Consider the following 22,135-nt stretch of genomic DNA (forward strand, 5'->3'; position numbering starts at 1 on the left):
GCATGGAAAGCGAATTGTGTTTTCTTCTTATTTTTGCACTATTTTAGCTTCATAATTAAGTTGGATCGTTCTTAATTTTCATTACCTACAAACGTTTACCTGATCTTTCACTTTGGTTCGTTCATGTATTTAAAAGACTGAACGAGTAGTTAGCGAGTGCTTGTGCTTGAGTATGGGCTTGAATTCTGGTAAGAGCGAAAAATTTTCAGGCAATTGGGAAATTACTTTACTTTAATTATAAGAAAACGAACCAAGATTCGAAAGCTCGTAAGCAGTGTCAATCAATGGCTGCGGAATCAAATTATTTATGGAAACATTATAATATTTTTTTCAATTAGTCTAAACTGACTTCAAAACAATACATTATACAAGTAACGATATTTGCTTTATATGTATACAGGGGTAGACAAAAAAAATCTAAAAACACTTCATACACGACACATAAGTTTGGTCCTGCACGGTACAACACGTGTTGCGGTTGCCGATCGTTTTTTGTTTTCAATGTGTCATGTGGACCTTCCTCTTCCGTCAGCAGTAAGCAGTTCACCTGTGAGTGTCGTGGTGTGAAACTGGTGCGGTAAAATGGGCGACCTGACAGACTTCCAAAGAACCATGATCGTTGGTGCCCGTCTGGTTGGAGCTTCAGTGGCAAGAGTGGCGAACATTGTGGGGGTATCAAAAGGCACTGTGTCCAATGTTATGAGGGCATACACAATTCATGGACAAACGACGTATGCAAAGCACAACAGTGGTCGAAAGACAATCCTGTCAGATAGGGACCGGAGGGCATTAAAACGGATTGTAGCAGCTAAAAAGAAGACCACTGCAATGAAAATTACGTCTGAACTCAATTCCGGCCTACAGAACACGGTTTCATCGAAAATAGTGCGACGAGAACTTCATAAAATGAAAATTCATGGTAGGGCCGCTATCGCCAAACCCCTGGTCACAACAGTAAATGCAAATAGGCGTATCCAGTGGTACAAGAACCACAAGGCGTGGACTCATGAGCAATGGACACACGTAATGTGGTCCGATGAATCGACCTTCACCTTGTTTCCAACAACCGGTCGTGTTTACGTATGGAGAATACCATCGCAGGCCTATGATACAGACTGTTTGCTCCCAACTGTAAAGCATGAGAGTAATTCTGTTACAGTGTGGGCAGTGATATCGTGGTTTTCTGCAGGTCCCATCATAGCCCTGCATGGAATGATGAATACTAAGGCGTATGAGTTATTTTGGGGGACCAGGTTCTACCCATGGCCCAAATATTGTTCCCTGATGGTGATGGCATCTACCAAGATGGTCTGGTACTCTGTCACGCTGCAAAAACGGTGAAATTATGGTTTGAGGAGCATGACCAGGAGCTATCACACCTCCCCTGGGTCCCACAATCACCAGATCTGAACATCATTGAGCCATTGTGGTCTGAGTTAAAAAGGCGTGTTCGGTCTCATTACCCTCCACCAGCATCCCTTAAGGAACTGAAGCATGTTTTGGAGGAACAATGGTACAAAATTCCACACACCACGATTCAGGAGCTGTATACGTCCATTCCACGTCGGATCCAATCTATTTTGGACGCAAAAGGAGGCCCCACACCATACTAGGTATGATTTTCACACTTTTGCAAACGTTTTAGATTTTTTGTTTGATATATATATATATATATACAAGGGTCATCCAGAAAGAAAGAACATTTTGACATGGTTAAATAAAAACAGAAAATATCAACAAAAATCTTTATTTACAAAGTCATAGAACCTTACTCTACTTTTCCATGTAATCGCCATACTTATCAAGACACTTTATCTGTCTTTCAAACAGTAATTTAGCATGAAGAAAAATATGTTTTTATCTGTCTTTCAAACAGTAATTTAGCATGAAGAAAAATGTGTTTAAGTAAGATTGTCCATCAGTTGACGAATATAGAAAATAATCAGTAACATCATGTTTGGCAAAAGGTTGTGGTTGCTGGGAGATCTCCCCTTTTAGGGTCTTTGTCTTTGGATAAAAACAAAGAAGTATGAGAAAAAACTGATTTGGTTGTATCTTTCATAGTGCAGAGGTGAGTGTGCTACTCGATACCATTTTACCATTTTGAAGTTTCTAGATTGAGTGCTTCATCCCAATGCTATGCTCATTTCCATCAGCTCCCAAGGACGTAGTATTATCATTTTCTTCTTTTACTGTGATGGGTGTCTAGGCTTCAAACCTTATAAAGATCCGTCTTTGCAATAGACAGCTACCTTTCTCCATAGGTTGTGTGTATAGCTTCAAATTCGCATCATATCCTCTATAATTTAGACTGACGGTTATTGAGACTTCATTTGGACACATAACGTTAATATGTGCAACTTGTGTTTCAGTTAATACAGTTCAGTCACTCTTCACATGTAACCACTTAAAATGTACAGTGCTTTTTTTTTGTCATGTTAATGTGAATATCTTAGTTTACTCTATAATTTGGATTTTCCTTTTCAACAGTAAATACAACCTATATATATATATACAGGTGGTAGGTAACTCCACCGACAAACTTTGGGAGGTGATTCCTTATATGAAATGAAAGACAAAAGTTCTTATAAACATGGGACGAAAAAGTCTCCTTTCAGAGTTATGAACCGCCGAAAATTCGAAAATTCACGTTTCGAAACGCTCTGCCTTAGAAACTACAAGACCGATCCCGTTTAAGGAATTACAAAGGAACTAGTATGCGAAGTATCTTAAATATCCATGTTTTACCATCCTACGTTATCGGCGAAACGAACTGTAAAAAGGAAATTGGGGTATAGGGATACTCCTTTAAGTACTAATAACGCGTTCGTTACGGTACTAATAACGCGGGTAGTTGGTGAGTACTTCAAATTATATGCCCTTACCAAACTCCCTCTATAAAAACTGTTGTGAAAGTACCGCAGGATTTTGAAACATGGATTTTTGGATAGGGCTCATACTAGTTCCTAAGTGAAGTCTTAACCCGACTACGGTAGGTCCCATAGTTTTGGACCTATGGACCTTTAAAGTTCAATTTTTCATAATTTCGGCAGAGCATAACTCCGAAAGGAAGCATTTGTGCACCCAAGTTGGTCTATACTTTTTGTCTTATCTTGGTGTAAAGAATCCCCTCCCAAACGTTGTAGGTGTTGTTTTGAAACACTCTGTATACATAATGTAAACGGATCTGCGTGTTGGTGCTGGCACCCACATTAAAAGCTGTTAGTAATCAAACAATAATTAAATGATTTTATACATATTATATTTTTCTAGCAAACAATAATGTGGTGCGCCTATTTTTGTTCATGCTGTTTGTGTTTTGTAAAATTTAGTGTATTTTTTTAAAAAACTTTGCATTATTATTATTATGTTTACATTAAAACATGCCAAAAACAAGCAAAATATAAAGTAATGCTCTAAATAACCAGCAACCAACTGTTCTGTGTTTTGCTAAATCAGCACCTTGTAGTTGTAATATAATTTATGTAATTATTTTTCTTGTGTTTTAAAATAAATGTGTGAAAAAAAACTTCTTTCCTAATTCCTCCCACTATCTCATAACACACCTCCCATAACATTTAAAACACTTCTTGGCTCAGTTATAATAATCATCAAGCCCTGGGCCCAACCTTAGATAAAACCAAAAACTTCCGCTTAGGAAGTGGCAGCTAAAGTTAAAATAAAAGTTGGAAAATGGCAGTTGCAGTTAACCAGTAAACAAAAATCTAATCCACAAGAGGAAACTTCAACAACGGTTCAAAACCAACTAACAACAAGGGCTCTTCAAAAAATAAAATAAAATAAAAAACAAGCCTTTCAATACAAAACCTAATCGTCAAAAAATAACAGCTTTACACCCAAACGTCATAATAAAGGTATTCCTATCACTCACTTAACCTCCTTCCCAAACCCAATCTCTCTTTTCTAGAAGAAAAAAAATTTTGCTAATTCTTTGTTATATAACCGTCTAATCCTAATACTCCATCATCTTAAGCTAAATTCCCCACTTATTTCTACTAACGGCTAGTAATATATTTAAAAAAGCATTGCCAATTATATATATATATATACAGTGGTTTAGGGGGGCTTCCGGGCTTAAGCCCCTCCCGAAATCTTACTTACTATAGTAAAGTATATGAAATATCTTGCAGAATTTTCACATTTTCAGGCAAAGCCCCCCCCCCGAAAGTTAGCAAAGCCCCTCCCGAAACAAAATCGTAAATACGCCACTGTATATATATATATATATATATATATATATATATACAGTGGAGTCTCGTTAATTCGAACTTGGATAATTTGAAATATTGGATAATTCGAACAGAAGTCCATTCCCCTTGAAAACTGTATTGAAAACAATAGTAAAAAAATCGTGGATAAATCGAACTTTTGAACCTAGGTTTTGGATAATTCGAAGTAAATACAATTGAAAATTTTTAATGTTAGACAGATGTAAACAGAGAAATACAGTTTTAACGTGTTTTCAGTTATCCAGATACAGCCATACGAAAGAGCAATACATACAAAAGATAAATAGGAAATCTATGTAATGATAAAGATGAAGGTGAGTTGGAGAAGAAGTAAACATAGAGAACGTGTGCCAATCTCATCTTGTTTCAGAATTGGTTGAAAATTTAAGATGAATTATTGATAAAGTCAACCAAATGTTAATATCATATTCTACGCAATACATGAAATTCAAGATTTATTGACCGTACAAAAACAATCAAATTTAAGCAAATGAGGTTTACGATTTCTTAAAAATGAAAACAGAATATTCAAATTGTTACTGGTGTTTAATTGTTTGGGCTATTCAATGTAAGTTGTAGTGTTGTACGTAAATATATTTTCCATTGTACACATAGTTTGAATTATGTGGAGTCAATGTCGTTTGTTAGTTTGCGGTATTCGATCAGGCAAATAATAAGCTGCTTTAAAGGTAAAGTCTACATCATATGAATATGTTTTTGATGCACAGTGCTTTGGTTTGTTTGTTGTTATATATGTGAAAATGAATGTTGTTGGATAATTCGAAGTTTTTTCGTGTCCTCTTGGACTTCGAATTAAAAAGAGTCCACTGTATATATATACTTTATATATATGGGAGTTTAATTTAAGGGGGTCCAACTGTACACAACCAACTTTTTAATGGTAGACCGACTTCGACACATGTTTGTAAAAACGGCCTACTTTCCACTACTTGCTATTCTTTTTTGATTTGTTGTGCAGACGGAATGTCAGGTTAGCGAATAAAACCTGTATTTTCCGATAACCTAAATAACAATAGTGTTAATCATTGTTTTTTCTTCAAAATTTATATTTCCTTGTTATTCAAGAACAAAGTCCTTAGGGGGCGCCGTCTTTGAACAAATGACCCTATGAACCCTTTCGTGCTTGAATTATGTTCTCATTAACATAGAATGATGACTTTTTTTCTTACAAATTGTTCTTGATGTACTATGACTTGTAAAACCGAAAATTTTGAAATTTGATATTTTCTTAGCAGAATTTAATTATTATCTTTATCTATCCATTTGATTGGACCTCATGCATTTTGGGTAAAATAATGATTTCTTAATTGTGGCATATAAAGTTTGCAAAATTACACTAAAAATAAATGGAATAAACGTTATACCGTATAAAACTGGAAAACCTAATTTTGGTGCGAGTAATAAGAGTTAATAATCAATATATTCATCAAAATCGTACATGTAACCCTACTCCATGCCCTACTAATGGTCAATTTGTTCATTTCCTATAATACTTATATTGTTATTTCCAAGAAATGGAAAAACATTTTGAGAAAATTTATTGCCACATTTTGACCACCTCAGCTTTGGTTGTTGCCGTCTTTGGTTGCTCCTATTCAGAGCAGGATCTTTAATTTGTTTTTCTTCATTCGCTGATGCTAATTCACTTCTGTCATCCTCAACATGTTGAGTAGCATGTGCTCATGGTAGTTTTTTATACAGGTCTTCATGTTCTGATTTCAGTTTGATTTCAGGAACGATGGTCTTTTCGGGAGGTGTTCTGAACATACTAATCTTGTCTGCCATAATGTGTTGGAGTCAAGTGTGGTGACATCAACTGGAAATCGAACCCAGATTTCACATATGTTACTCAGAACTTTGATGAGACTCATTGGTTGCCACGGAGCCTCCAATTATATTTTTGTAAGTGGCAAGCAACTTTTTTTGCAAAAACAAACATATCTTCATTAGGTGCATGATGCCCACTACAGTGGACAAATTGTTGCAGACAAATGTGCTTTAAGCGCATGCTGTCCACTACATGGGACATGTCTGTTTGGATGATTTTTGTAGATACAAGAACAAAACATGATAATATCATGATGTCAGCTTGTTTCACACATTATAACAAAGAAAAGAAAAAAAGTATCACTTGCTTGGCACGCCGTTTGTAGAAGATATTAGTAGATATTCCAGAAAACCTCGACACGCCTCTTTCTTGCCTGTTTCAAGCATACGCCGATCACATCACACCCCTACTTTCAGAGTTTCAAGCTAAGTAGGAAAACAATTTAGATCGTCAGGCCACCCAGGTAACTTCTACTGAAAAACAAAGCATTTTGGTTGCGGGTGGAGAGTTCCGACACAGCACGATTGTAACCAATCAGCAGTGTCCATTCCAGTGCACGTTGTGCACGAAAGGGTTAATAATATTTAGTACTAAATGCTTTATTACAGAATTATTCAAATGAATTAAGTTTTTACGATTTGGGGCCCGCTAATGGGTTGCCCACCCTCGCATTGTGGGGTCTGCCGTGGACGCGGAGCCGTTATTTACGTCTATTCTAATAATAACCATTCCACTGTTAATTTATTCTTTTTTACGAAACAAAAACATGTTTTAGTACATTTCCCTGCTTACATATTATCTTTGCACCCTTTTGTATTATCTTTGTACTGAACGCAAAAATGTTAATAGAAGAGCTGTCCTTTTGAGAGTGCTCCAAAGTGTCATTTGGACTGCCTATTGATACGTTAATCTTGGTGCTAATTGTGTAACCTAATTAATGTTGTTGATTTCTAAAGGTATTTTGTGTTCGTTATGCCATCTGGTGTTTTGTGTTAATATCAGGTCTCTTTTCATTTAATATGATAATACAAAACACACTCGCCAGATTAACTTCAAAACATCTATTCACAACAAACAGTATTCAAACTAGAAAAATAAATAAATAAATAAATAAAATGAGTAAATTCCATTTTCACCATTGTTAACAAACTCTATTCTATAGTTTTACGGACTAAAAAGGAAGATGCAAAATACACAAACTCAATTATCCTATTATTATCTCCTTTTAGCTTACAGTTAAACCAAAATGGTTGATGAGTTTTTGTTTTCGTTTGTTTCAAACAAAACAATACGAAATAAAGCGCAATATTGTTAATTACGTTGTTGTTTGATGTGTTAACCAAAGCTGATTTTTTTTAAATTTTTATTTTTACAGGGAGCGCAAAAGATATGTTTGTCCTACACGCCGAATAAGCCATTAACTGTGAAACAAATACTAAGGTAAGTTTCATATAAATTGTTTGCTAACTAGGGTTTATGTAAGGTTGCGTGACATAAAAAACATTGTATTTTGAAGTCTGAAATGAATATTGTGCGCGGCAGCCGAATTGGAGTTTGATCTTGAATAAGGCAAAGCGACTGAATATCGAATGGTTTCTAAAATGACTATAATTAACTTACCGAAAATTATCCAAAAATCCATAATTATGTGTAATATGATTGATTAATTTCCCACCTTTTATTTCATGTGATATTGATATTGCGTGATATTCAGAAAAAGAACTTGAAAATGGCGAATTTGAGGAGTTCAAAATATCCGTCCTAATATCGAATAGTGGACATGCCTAATATCGGGTGGAAATTTAACATGGGATTTCAATTAAATTCCTTGAATTTCAAATGGCTCTTTATTCTTGACACTGTTACACATACTGATAAGAGCTATATATAGTTTGGGTGATTCCAGACAGTCGCTGAATCCGGACATTCTAAGCTTACAGTAATACTGTTTTCCGCATCTGAAATGTGGAAACTTGTGTGAAGCTCATTTCAAGCATCGTACTTTCCTACAGTTCAGTGCTGAGTAGGAACTGCGAAGAGCGTTATACGTAGTTTCGATGGTGGGGGAAAGAAGAAGAAAAAGGTAGCTTCATGCTCGTTTTTTGACCTCATGTAACTTTTTAGTGAAATATGTTAAAGTTTTACACAGAAGTGGTTGTCAGCAAATGGTTAAGTAAGACATATATCGAAGCAAAGACCCTACTTTACTCGGTGCATGTTGGAAGAATTCCATGGCTTTGCGCGCGCTTGCGCAACGCGTGCACAAGTTTATGATGCTTAAAATGGGCGATTCCGGACATTTAGGAAAGGGTGGATCCGGACACGTTTACTACGTTAAGGTGAATCCGGACAATGTTATTAATCAGCTAAGAGGATTCAGAACACTCTCTCGCGTTTCACGTTTCTGAGTGTGAAATAGAAACAGGAGTTCGAGCAAAGTTTGCCAAACCGTTCTGAAGTTCTCATGAGGAAAAATGATAGGAGTAATGAAGAGTGTTTCCTTACCTGGTTAGAACACTTCGCTTCATGCATTCCAACTTGCAACATTCTGCCGTTTTGTTGATTTTAGACGCTCATACGTCACACAGTTCACTGTCGGCTCGTCAATTTTATGATGGATATTACATTTATGCTATCTTTTTATCTTCACACACGAGCCACCGGCTGCACCCATTGCATTTGATATTCTTTAAAGTGCTAAATGTGGAGTATGAAGGCATATGATGCAACAAATTCATGGATGAAGGCATATCCAACAGGATATCTGACAAAAATGATATCCGAGATCCGAAAAGCTGGTATCGTGCCGCAAGTGTTTATGCTGCTGCAAATGGATTCCGTGCCACTATTTGATCCACAACAAGTTCGGGAACATGAATTTCTTTTGTCGAATAAACTTGATCTGCCAGCAGCTGGAAACAATTCTTCTTCTGTGCCATCATACTCATCCCTAAACACGTCCCAATCGCCTTCAGATTCCTCAATTAAACAGTTCTTACCTTCTTTTGCTGTTGCTTCTCGCAAACCCACATCCCAAGGTCAGGCGTTGCTAAAAAAAAATTAAATATTTCAAAATATCTCCTCAAACACGATCGAAGGTATGGATGAAAACAACTATGGGTTTTGTGGAAGAATTATTATGCACCATCATCAAGCAGATACGGTTCCTGGGGGCCCTGTACTCTGTGTAAAGCCTGGTTTCATGAAAGATGTGTGAGCGGTAGTAAAGAACCGTATTTTATCTGTAGACGATGTGCCTGAATTATGACTACTGCTTCATGAACTGGCAGACGTGATTCACGAAAGAAAAATAAATGCTAGTTTCAGTGCACACATACATTTTACAAATAATCTAGTTGTTACTTGTAAAAATAGTAGTACAGTGTAATTCTAATGGAAATAAATGTGATTATTATGTATAATGATTAAAAACTATAGTGATAGATACACTACTGTGCACTCAGCTTGCAATTTCAACAGTAAATAAATTAGTATAGAAATTGCTGTTAGTAATTTGTATGTATTTATCATGTAATTGTACTGTATTTATATTCTTACTGCTCATATTAGAACGTTTGTGTAGCAGGATAGTAAGCTAAAATACACTTATCATGTATATATCATCCTTTATGGTTCAGTGTCCGGAATCGCCAGCCTACTGTCCGGATTTACCATTCTAAATTTGCAAATCAAAGATTTTGCCAACTTTCAGAAAATTATTTTTTATTTCTCAGCATGACATTCTAGGAAAACTATTTCAGTTGTACATGTATACCAACACGTCATTAAATAATGTGACGAAGTATTGAATATTTTTGTTTAGTGGGGTAGCAGTAAAAGAAAAAAACATCAGAATTGTCCGGATTCACCCAAACTTACCCTATTACGTATTATTGCATACTCTTATAGTTATTGGAGCGAAGCCGTTAGGCGTTCGTTTATGCCTGAACCGTTGTTATCCAAATTGGACATGGTGATTCGAGAGCACGCTCCGAGTGTCGTAAGGTCTTATATGTCCCAATCGGACATATCATTGAGGAATAATCACTGAAAATGAGATAAACATAGACTTAACATTAGAAACATTAGAAAAGAATTTCTTATTGAAAACAATGGAAAATAGAATTTTGAGCATTAGAAATAGGGCGAAACCTTTTTCCTTTTGTTCTGCGAACACAATTTTTCAAAGCCACAATGCCTTTCGCTGAAATGCCAAATTCAATTATTTGAATGCAGGGCCGGATTTAGGGGGAAATGCACGTGCACCCCCCCCCCTTCGTTGTAAATATACACTATTTAAAATGAGAAGCTAGCAGTGAAAATAGCAACACATTCCGAAACTTTCTGCCATCATATTTCCGTTTAGGGCTTAAAAGAAAACAGAACTTTGCAAACGAAAAGGTTTAAGTCGATTTTCTGAAGGTATAAGGAAAAGGATTCACCAAGCAAAACAATATAACATTGTCAAGTAGGGAAGAAAACACAAATCAGGAGGAGATAACATTTTTTTTTCCTGCATAATACTTGCAACCCTCCGTTCTGCAAAATACTTTCCTCCGTTCTATGCATCAGTGTTGTCAGGGGTAAAGAATATTGTGACATGTCACTTTGAAGAGTTTTAGTGTGATTGGCTATTTATTGTGGTAGTTAACAGTGCACCCCCCCCCTCAGATAATCCTGAATCCGACCCTGTTTGCATGTCATGTTCGTTTACGAAAACAGGTGATGCACCAAAAGATTCCATTAATAATCAATAAAGGTTCAACGCCTCTCTACAAATTAGTAATTAATGCGTACCTAGTTTATTTTAGTCTACAGTTACAACCACAATACTTATTCCATTCAAATATCACAGACGTGTTTCTTCCGGTTAGCACTGTCAGCACATAATTCATGTGCCCATCGGAGGCAATGGATATACTGGATCAACTCCACAAAATACAGAAGGACGTTTTCTTAAGGTTAATGTAAATTGACAAGCTTTGCCGATAGATGTCACTACAGTCTTCGTATCTCTCTTATGTATTTTTTACCTTTCACGAAAATTCACGATTTCTCTTACAAATTTCAGCCTAGAGACTTCAAATTTTTACAGAAGGAACTTCATAATCTATTGAAGATAACAACCCGTGCCGATTTTTTTGTTTAGAATTTTCCTCATTGTTGAAACAGTTCTATTCTTAAAGGTTTGAATATCCATTTCAACAATCAAGCCATTCCAACAATGAAGAAAATTCTAAGTAAAAAAAATCGGCACGGATTGTTGCCTTCGTTAGGTTATGAAGTTCCTTCTTTAAAAATTTGAAGTCTCTAGGTTGAAATATGTAAGAGAAATCGTGAATATTCGTGAAAGGTAAAAGATACATAAGAGAGATATGAAGACTGTAGTGACATCTATTGGCAAAACGTGTCCCTTTAAACTAGGGTGACCAAATTGCCAACTAGAAAAAACGGGACAACTTTTAGTTTTGATTAGGTTGCTCCCCTAAATATATATTGTTGCCTCTCCGTTCTCTCTCTCTCACTGTATCTCTCACAAAAAAGGGCAAATTTACACTTTCTCGTTTTGAAACCTATTGCAAAGGTTGTGGAATTAATTAAATAACAAGTAACTATCAGCAACTAACAAAATATGAAATTTTGTAAACATTACTAAAAATATATGAAACATTCATCAATATCTGTCAATAAACAAAATCTGTTACCGAAAGAATTTATAACGAACTACTCTCAGCATCGGATTCTAGTTCCCTTTATTTGCTTTTTCTTACTTTTAAACATTATTTCACTTACGAGTTTTCTTTTTACTTTCAGTTTTATAGTTCTATATTTTTGTTTCCCTTTCGTAAATGACAGTATGTTACATCTTACACTTAGTCAAATCACGGAAACACTATACTGTATTGATGACAGCGCCTCAGTCTTCCGCCGGTCGAAAGAGAAAGTAAAAACAGTTTGTTTTTCATATTTTTCATATATATATATATATATATATATATATATATATATATATATATATATATATATATATATATATATATATATATATATATAAGGCTTTCAGCCCCTTGCACTGTCGTCTGCGGAGTGGGAGTCTTGGAGGTGGAGACCTAGGAGGGAAAACAGCGCAGCCACCAGATCCAATATCGCAAACGTCGTAATGACGTTGCTCAGTAATTAGACATATTCCAAAATAATCACATAGCTTAGAAAATAATAATATAAATTAGGAAATTTTAGATTGGAAACCTTTTTTGTACCCAATGTACGTAAATAGGGACATTTTGGCGTCCAGGGAAAATTTTTCGGGACACCGGGACTGGTAGTGAAAAAACGGGACAATCCCGTTTTTACGGGACAGTTGGTCACCCTACTTTAAACCAACCTTAATAATGTCGGGTATCTGATATTTAGTATTCCCGCTACCCAATAGTAGGATAAAAGGTGTCACGTGGGAAAGATAACCATACTCACGAAACAAATTCATGTAGTTTAGCGTAACATTACTATCGTTCTAGAATACTGTATTAAGCTATCTTATCCTTATATAATAAAATAGCAAGTTTAATTCTTTCTTACCTTTTAATGTGAAAAAACTGAATTTTCAAGGTGCAAGCTCCGAAACTAATATATTTTTTTTTCTTCTTAATAAGCTAACAGTTTATTCGACGACATTCTAATTCACAATGGAACTCTAGCAGGAGAAAGCGGTCCCAATTCAATGGCGTGTGATACGGAGCAGCACTTATTTTGCGAGAATCCCGAATATCCTATATTTACTTGACATCTGATGTTCAGTTAGTTTACTGTGTATGTCTCACGATGACTAATCTGCTTAGAATGAGTGGCAACGCTACGATGCGGGAATCTTGATTTAGCTGATGTACTGTATGTTCTAAAAGGGCCGCGGTGGTTCAGTGGTGGAGCGTTCACCTCTGGCGCTTGGGGTCCGTAGTTCGATCCCAGCTCGCGCCAAGTGGACTTTGTGGTGGACAAACACCGTGTGCATGGGTTTTATCGGTGTTCTCCCGTTTTTACCCACTTTCTTCATTCCACCATTTTTATTCATTTCTCATCATCACCGTTTTCTTTAGTTTAGTTGACATAACCATGGAACGTAAAACTCAAAGATGTGTTTTCTCAATGAAGAAAGAACCATGCCAACATGTAGCAATATGCGCTCACTGAGTTCGGAAGTTTGGCAACAACGCGTCACGATCTTATTTGTTCACAGGTACGTTATCGAAAGCTAAAGTTACAGCAAAATTGTTACATTATCTGGTGTATCTATCTATATATACACCGTGTATATATCTATATATCTATATCTATATCTATATCTATATCTATATATATCTATCTATCTATCTATCTATCTATCTATCTATCTATCTCTCTCTCTCTCTCTCTCTCTCTCTATATATATATATATATATATATATATATATATATATATATATATATATATATATATATATATATATTGGCGGATCCAAGGGGGCTATAAGGACTATACCCCCCCATTGATGCTCAGGTATACACTGGATAAAATGGGCTTCAATTCTACTTTACACTGGATAAAGCGGCAAATTATGGTTTAGCCCATCCCCTGATCATATCCTGGATCCGCTACTATATATATATATATATATATATATATATATATATATATATATATATTAAGTGGCTATTTTTTGCACAGGTAGAATAGGTTTCTGGGAAATATTCGAAACTCCTTCTTCCTTAGGATATTCATTTCGATGAAAGTGTAATTATAAAAGTATGAATTAACCTACTTTAACTTTTACCCGTCCAGTTAATAAAATATTTTGCCTTGAAAGCGCTGAATTATATTGTTTCATTACGGTATTTCATTTCCTTACTGAAAACATCATCGGATAGTTGCAACCAGGGTAATCAGTCGACTGCTTTGTGATTACACCCTGCTAGCAGGTCTCGTCTATATTACAATAGTGAAAAGATTATAACTCATCTATTCTATTAGAATCCCGCAGTGGGACTTTATAAGTTTGATAAAATTGTGTTGTTGGACCATTCGTCCGTTACTCCACACGCCAACTCTAGAACGAAAGCAAATTTTTCAAGTACTAGGCTCCGCGGCTCCAAGCTAGAGCCGACACTCTCCGCGTATTATCGAATTAATGTACTTTAAAAAACATATTACCTCCCTTCCAATGGCGTAATTTATTGTGTCAGGGAGGAGGCAATTTCCCATTAAGCCCGAGATGAATACATTTTAATCAATAGCTATTGTAGTAATATACCAGTGAAAAGATTGTCTTCCGTATCCTCCCGCTCCCCCCCCAGTAAACCATGAAATAATGCTACTATTCATTCTCTTTGCTTTTTTTTTTATCAGTGCAAGGTTGCCACCATGATAAGATTGTCAGTTTGTTTTCCGTTAGGCAGACGTCTGAAGATATATAATTGTACGCTCCGTATTCTATTATCTACTCACTTTTATCCCTCTTGAAGCTTGTAGTATTAAGTAATTTATGAACCTCTTCCTCTGAAACAACGAAACCTTAAAAGAAAAATGTGTAAACTAGGAAAGTTTGTCGTTTGTTTAGTGCGAGTCGGCAGGACGTTAGCGATAAAAGATGGTAATAAAGTTCCTTGTTTTTGTTGGCTCTGTTACCAGGATTCCGTTACACGTAACGCCTTACATGATTTAGTTGTGTAAGATCGGGTTTACCAGATACAGACAACAGTAAGGGTATATACTCTTCTAGTCCGTATTACGTAAGATAGAAGGAGTTTGGGATACAGATTATATTTACATCAGTGTTCACTTAGCACAATGGAAGATAACCACAAACTTCCTCCAGGCTCTTAGTTAGCAACAGAAGTGGCTGAAACTAAGTTGGTTCGGAAATCCTTTGAGTGCAGTGTCTCAAAATATCGTATCTTGTTTGTGGTTAAACTCGTGAAAGAATTGTCTACTAGGCAAACTTCAGTTGTTCCTTGTTATTTATTAGCGCCAGTAGGGGCTACTACATTCAATTCGCACCAAAGATGACCTTGGGCTTATGTTGTCTACAAATGTAAAAGTTAATCAGTCAATGTTACGAAAATAATTTTTTGTTTTCAAATTTATGCCTTTAGCCGAAATGACCGTACTTCGTATGGAAAGAATATATTATAAGAAATATTTGAAAGCAGTGAAGACGCCAGAGGGGGCACGAGGCTGCCCCTGGTGGCCACGTCTCCCGTCCTCAACTGCTCCTCCCCCCTCTAGACATGGCGGATTGTGATGTAGGTCAGGTAATATAAAACTATCCTTGTAGGTATCCAAAAAATAACTGTTCCCCAAAATTTTTCCTGCCTCTCTATTTTACCCTCCAAGAAATTAAAGCTGGCCAGTCACTGGTAGGTATACAACCTCTGTCCGCAGATTTCGGTGGCTGTGTCAATATTTCAAATGAATTGTTTTGAAACAGCGGTTACTGTCCTTCGAAGTAATCCGAATTGATGATAATGCACTTCTGGGAACGGCTGTACAAGTCCTAAAGATTCTTGGCTTACTCGTCTTTAGGGATAGCCTTCAGCGGTACTGGAGCTTGATCCGTTACAGCAGACGTTCCAGTATTTGCACGTACGTAGCAGCATTTAATATAGTACTCTCGGGGAAGAGTTCTTAATGCATAAGACCCTCAGAGTCGAAGTACCACGAGCATTGTCTTGATGTGGAATCTCTCACTACGCACCTTCTTGCTTTTCAGTGATCTTTGACCTCACCACTCCATACTTTGATGCTTACCTTTGGGGGCCGTGCCTCAGACACCAAGTCTCGTCTCCCATGACAATGGTTTTCAGGAATTTCGGGTCTCGATCCGTCCAGTTGATGACGTCTCTACAGACGTCAAACCAATGTTGCATTTGTTCCGGCGTCAAAGTGTGGGGCACTAGGTGGGAGCAAACCTTATCTTTACCCAAATCCTGGGTCACTATGAGATAAGGGATCTCGCGACCACTTTCCACTTTCTCTGCTATCATTCGTACTGTCACACGATGATCCTGAGCCAAAAGTTCCTTCACTTTCTGTACGTTGTCCGGGATACGTTCAGTTGCAGGCTGGCCAGTTGGGAGGGCGTCTTTCATGATGTTCCGCCCTTCTCAGAGACGTTTAAATCACTCATAAACACACTTTAAGGTGACAACATGTTCCTCGTAAACTGTTGTCAGCGTTTCATGAGTCTCGTTCACTGATTTTCCAAGTTTGAAACAGAAAAGTATATTCGTTCGCTGGTCCATTTTGGTATCCATTTATGGTTTTTGGCCACGTGCACTACACCCTCACTCTACAATGTACTGTTATAGTTAAGCACACTTAAAGTTCCGCCGCTCGGGAACTTGTTTATTCATGTGTTGACTGTCTGGAGCGGGATGCGACTGTGGCGCAATCTTACGGCCGTGAGAAATATAACGTTATTCACCGAATTTCTGAAGAGAAGTTGTATTTTAACTCCTTTCCCTTCCATTAGGATGGGTAATTAAATAAAAATGAAGTTGTTTTAAAAAACAGCTCGACCCAAGTGCTAATTTAATTTCAAACGGTGCAATCGTTATTTTAAATTCCGTTCCCTCCCTTTTGGATTCGTATTTCTATCAAAATATAATGATAAAAACGCAGGTCAATTCAAGTGCTAATTATGTTTGAAACTTCACTTTTAAAGACTTTAGTTTAACAATTCTCCTTTATAACGGGTGGCCCATGAAAAACCAACCCCGCCTCCATGTTTGCAATGAAAATTTCTTATTGTTGTCGGCGCAGTTGGCACTAGTAATTGTTGCTATTGATTGTGCGTTAGACAGTTAGGTAGGAAGTGACCTCATTGTTGTTGCATACCCACGACAGTATAGAGCCGTGAGGATTAGGTACAGACGAGTGTGTGATGTCAGTTTGAGAAGCGGACTCGTTTTTCGTGAGCCACCCTGTATATTTGTCCTATCAGTCCGAATGTATATATGTGTTGGTGTGATTAGAAGAGAAAAATCTCAATAACAACGTACTTGAGGCATCTTCGTGAATAATTTTGACCATCAAATACAGAGACGAAAGTTATGTATACAAGTTTGTGGATGTAGGTGAAATTCACACTAAAGTGATAGAAATTAATCATTTCCGGTTTTAACTTTGATTACTACAAAGCAAATATACAGATTCCAAGGGAAGACATCAGTCTGCGACTGGCTTTCCCTCCTCTAGCTTGCTCTGGAGTTCTAGGAGATACATATCCCAAAGCCTCTAGTTTGCATCGGAACTCTAGGCTTCCCATCTCTCCTTTTAGCTTGCTCGGAGTTCTGTTGGGCATTCTAACCTCAGCCACCTAGCTTGCTTCGGAGTTTTGTGACTCTTAACCCCCTCACTGCTTGCTTCGGAGCACAGGGGATCCTAAAATCCACTCTACTTAGCTTGCTTTAGAGTTTTGTGGAGGTCTTGCTATAGACTGCTTGCACTTTGGATCACCTTTCTATTAACCCAGTATTAGAGAATTTACGATATAGTAACATTTTTGTAATATACTGTTTATGGTGGATTTTGTAATAAAAACCAGTAGTGGAAAAAACGATTTCGGACTGTAATTTGCTCTCTACCTTAGCTCTACCTGCACAAGCAGAAGTTCACAATATATAGGTTATATGCAGGGCTCTACCATATGTGCCGCACGTGAATTTACATGGAGCAGCAAGCGTTAACACTAGTTCAAACTTAATTCTGACTTCATACTACGTTTTCACTGACGCATTATTATTATTATTATTATTATTATTATTATTATTATTATTATTATTATTATTATTATTATTATTATTATTATTATTATTATTATTATTATTTGGTGAATTCTATATTTCCGTTAACGCTACTAACTGATGGAGTAACGTGCTCAAAATCATGGCTTTTAAGATGTGTTCTTTCTAGGTAAGAAGTAGTAGCAAATGCTGCTATTGCACTGGGTGGCAAATTGCTTAAGATCGGTCCTTGTTAACATAGTTTCAAGGCTAGAATAAACAGTTTTTAATTTTCAGTTAGAATTTAGTTTTCTTTAGCTCAGTGGTTCTCAACCTAATTCCTTTCGCGAACCCAATTTTATCACACCCTCTTACCAACGGGTCTAGGTCAAAACCCCCACAGCCAAAACCCCCACACTCAAGAAATGTCAAAACACCCACACAAACGGTCATAACCCCCACACAAATGGACAAATCTCCCAAACGCACGAACGGTCAAAACCCCCACAGCCAAAACCCCCACACTCAAGAAATGTCAAAACGCCCACACAATCGGTCATAACCCCCACACAAATGGACAAATCTCCCAAACGCACGAACGGTCAAAACCCCCACAGCCAAAACTTCCACACTCAAGAAATGTCAAAACACCCACATAGGTAAGCGGTCATAACTCCCAACGGTCATAACCCCCACACAAATGGACAAAACAGCCACACATAGCAACGGTCATAATCCCCACATAAATGGACAAAACTCCCACAAAATCGGACAAATCCCCCACACTCTGAAATGATCGTCATTTCACGTCTTTGTTGCGGCTCTTTATGACGCCCAAGAAGAATAGTTGCAACATCAGTTTAAGTGGAATAAAAAATGTTATTAAAAAGTACAAGGGCACTACATGAGTATGGGGGTTTTGTCAATTTGTGTGGCAGTTGTGACTATTTCTGCATGTGGGAGTTTTGTCCATTTGTGTGGGGGTTTTGTCCATTTATGTGGGGATTGTGACCGTTGCTATGTGTGGCTGTTTTGTCCATTTGTGTGGGGGTTATGACCGATCGTGTGGGCGTTTTGACATTTCTTGAGTGTGGGGGGTTTTGGCTGTGGGGGTTTTGGCCGTTCGTGCGTTTGGGAGATTTGTCCATTTGTGTGGGGGTTATGACCGATCGTGTGGGCGTTTTGACATTTCTTGAGTGTGGGGGATTTGGCTGTGGGTGTTTTGACCGGTTCCCTTACCAATGACCCCTTTATAATTTCTGGTTTGTAATAAGCTTGTGTGGAATTTTTAATATAACTATTGTGGAGATTTCACGATATCCATCTATTTCTATAATAGTAGAATCCATTTCTAGTATATAGTGGATACACAAACTTCCCTAAAAGCGAATGGATTAAAACCAAATTAGGTCAGTTCATTCATCTTTTGCGTATCTTCGCGACCCCAAAGTTAAGAAACCCTGCTTTAGCTGATGCCAGTAATCCGGTTGCACAGCACGAAACTAATGAGTAATAAACATAAATTTTAAAATGTTCAATTTCAATTCGATAGTTTGTCAGGTGAGGATATCTTTAAAGATAAAGGTATACCAAATGTAAACAATGTTTATGTAGGCTACACCAATTTCGTTGGGCGATATTTCCCTTTTCCCCTCTTTCTCTCCACTTGAAACTCATATTTGTCATTCTTAATGTCACATCAGAGTGGTATTTGTGTCATTACCGCTAGAGTAAAAATATAACTCACATTTTACGAATGAACGACATAAAACAGCTATGTTAGTGCCTCTAATAAAAAGTGACTTTACAAAACCTTAGTGTGACACCTACATGTTTGGGTATGGTTAGCTTTTTGAATGAAAAAAAAAAGATAAAAAGCTATTTTGATCTCGACAGCATCTACGCTATTAATCAGCCTACGTGCTGTAGTGTGTTTGTGAACAGTGCAAAATACGATTTTTAGCTACAGTGATAAAACAGGCCACTTTACAAACGCTTTTAGCCGCGTCTGTCATTTAAAAAGCAACAAAGATACTAGTATTCTCATTAATCAAACTGTTTAGTTTTTTTAAAAAAAAAAAACAAAATACATTTTTTGTATATGTTAGTTAGCCCATCCACATATTACTACTTTTTCTCCAATTTTTTTACCCACTCTGTGTCGACCGAAATGAAAAGGAAAGGGAAAAAAGTATAAAAAGCACATCATTTATCCTGGTAGGTATGCAACGGTGGAGACAGGTCTGGACGCGACGGGAGGATATGCCGCTACAGCAGGATACATTGTTGATTGTCGGCAATCTACGCCATTTATTTAAATGGAATTCATTAATCACATAGGCCATTTCTGCCACCTAGTGAGGGTAATTTTGCTGTTCTATTTCGGAGGTGTTATGGTTATACCATATACCATTGTCTTTTCAAAAATAGAACAAGAAAATGCATGCTGTGCTGATATTGTAAGGAAGTTTGCAAAAGAAACTTATGAAAAGTGTTTTCTTTTTCTTTCGGTCATAGTAGTAACTTACCATGTGTGTGGGTGTGTTGGACAGAGATGTAAAGGTGTGTGAGTGTTACAGGGGTTGGGAGAGATGGATTCTGTAAATATTTGTGCGTGTAAGAGAGATCAATACAGTGTAAATGGCGAGTGAAAGGTCACTTTTTTTTTAACAGGCTTTTTCAATGGCGATATTTTTGTATAGGAAGGAAGGTGCTTTGTATGTATATACGAGTTCCGCACTTTACTCAATCACGCAGTATTCACACAGTATGATGGTGATTTATTTTTAAACAGAACGTACGGCAAACAAAATTGATTGCCTTCATAGATTATGTGTGGCATACAACAATCAATTGCCTACTCTCTGAAAACGTAACAAAAATCTTTCTGGCATTTACTACTGTCATTTCTCTTCCTGAAAAGGTCATTGAACATTTTGTTTTTCTTTTAACTGGTTGTGATAAGTAAAATTCACCAAATAATATATTTATACTGTGAATATACGAGGTCCTACCTGAAAGTAATTCAATGAGGAACCAATTGTCTTCCACCCAGGGCCGTGCCGTGGGGGGCGAGCGGGGCGACGGCCCCGGGCGCCGAAGTAAGGGGGCGAAAAATCGTGAGAGAAAGGGGCGAAAGAAAGGGGAAAAATACTTGGAATATATGTATGGGGGCGCCATCGTATACTCTCGCCCCGGGCGCTGATTTTCCACGGCACAGCACTTCTTCCACCACAAAAGCCGTTGGTTCCCTAAATTTATTTGTTCTGGCTTTCTATGCTGGAGTTCATACCTCTTATTTCAAGCACTAATTGCATTATATTATAACCGCCACCAGGTTATAGAAGTATTTTTGTGGACGCCCTGTATATTTCGTGAAGACAGTGATTATTATTTTCGATTTGTACTTTATTCTGCAACGCACATAAGTTCTTTCTTTGGTGGGAATTGCTTCTTTCCCACACAATTGGACAAAGAAGTCTTTCATCGTTTTTTCATATATATATTTAAAACATTGATTTTGCTGAGAACATTTCAGTTAGTGACTAACCATTTCAGTGTTTCTCCCTGACTCATTATATACACAGTATATATTCTATAGTTATTGGGAACTGAATTAAGTGCTTTCTTTAATCGCTTATGGAAACATTATAATAGATTAGAGAAATATGGGCTGACCAGATGTCCCAGTAGCCGAAGTGGCACCAACTGCGTTGTATTCCAGCCCGTTATCTGTACTTTCTCACGCCAAAGTTATCGCAGTGTCTAGTGCATTATGGGCAGTTGACTAAAATTAACATAAATTGTTTTCCGTATTCTGTTTGTATGTGCATACAGGTGAGTAACTGAGTAATTTTTGAAATGAACTGCCAACACTATTCCGTTGACCATTGCAACCCGTACCTTGAGCTTGGACGCTCGAGGAGTTTGACTCCAGGTCTGGAAGATGCAACCACGCATCTCGCGTTGAACTTCAAACATAAGTTGTGTTAAGGGGCACAAGCTATTTAGCCGATGAAGGACGATTTCTGACGGCTAGCCCCAATCAGTGAAATCCTAGGTCCTCAGACCTTGTGCGTTTAAAACGTTATATACGCGCCCTCCAATATCAGAATTCAACTGTGAAGACCTTCTTTTCGTTTATTTACTCAAGATTTACTTTTACGCTGCAGGATTGTTCAGCGTAACAACTGGGTTCATCGTGGGACGATCCAGACAACTTTTCCCCAATGCGAATCCCCCAAGTGTGTTCATGGTGTGAGCAAAGTATTTATAGTGA

General features: G+C 37.2%; 1 protein-coding gene across 1 annotated transcript in view; it reads left to right on the forward strand.

The window, feature by feature from the left end:
- LOC145689883 (GTPase-activating Rap/Ran-GAP domain-like protein 3) overlaps nt 1-22,135 on the forward strand; it is a 641,847-nt gene that overhangs the window by 412,015 nt on the left and 207,697 nt on the right. Inside the window, exon 6 of the mRNA XM_081764181.1 lies at nt 7,475-7,539. Coding sequence (XP_081620307.1) covers nt 7,475-7,539 — 65 coding nt within the window. The remainder of the gene's footprint in view (nt 1-7,474; nt 7,540-22,135) is intronic.

This window comes from Thermobia domestica, chromosome 7 (assembly GCF_964235325.1).
Source record: "Thermobia domestica chromosome 7, izTheDome1.hap1.1, whole genome shotgun sequence".
Lineage (NCBI taxonomy): Eukaryota > Metazoa > Arthropoda > Insecta > Zygentoma > Lepismatidae > Thermobia > Thermobia domestica.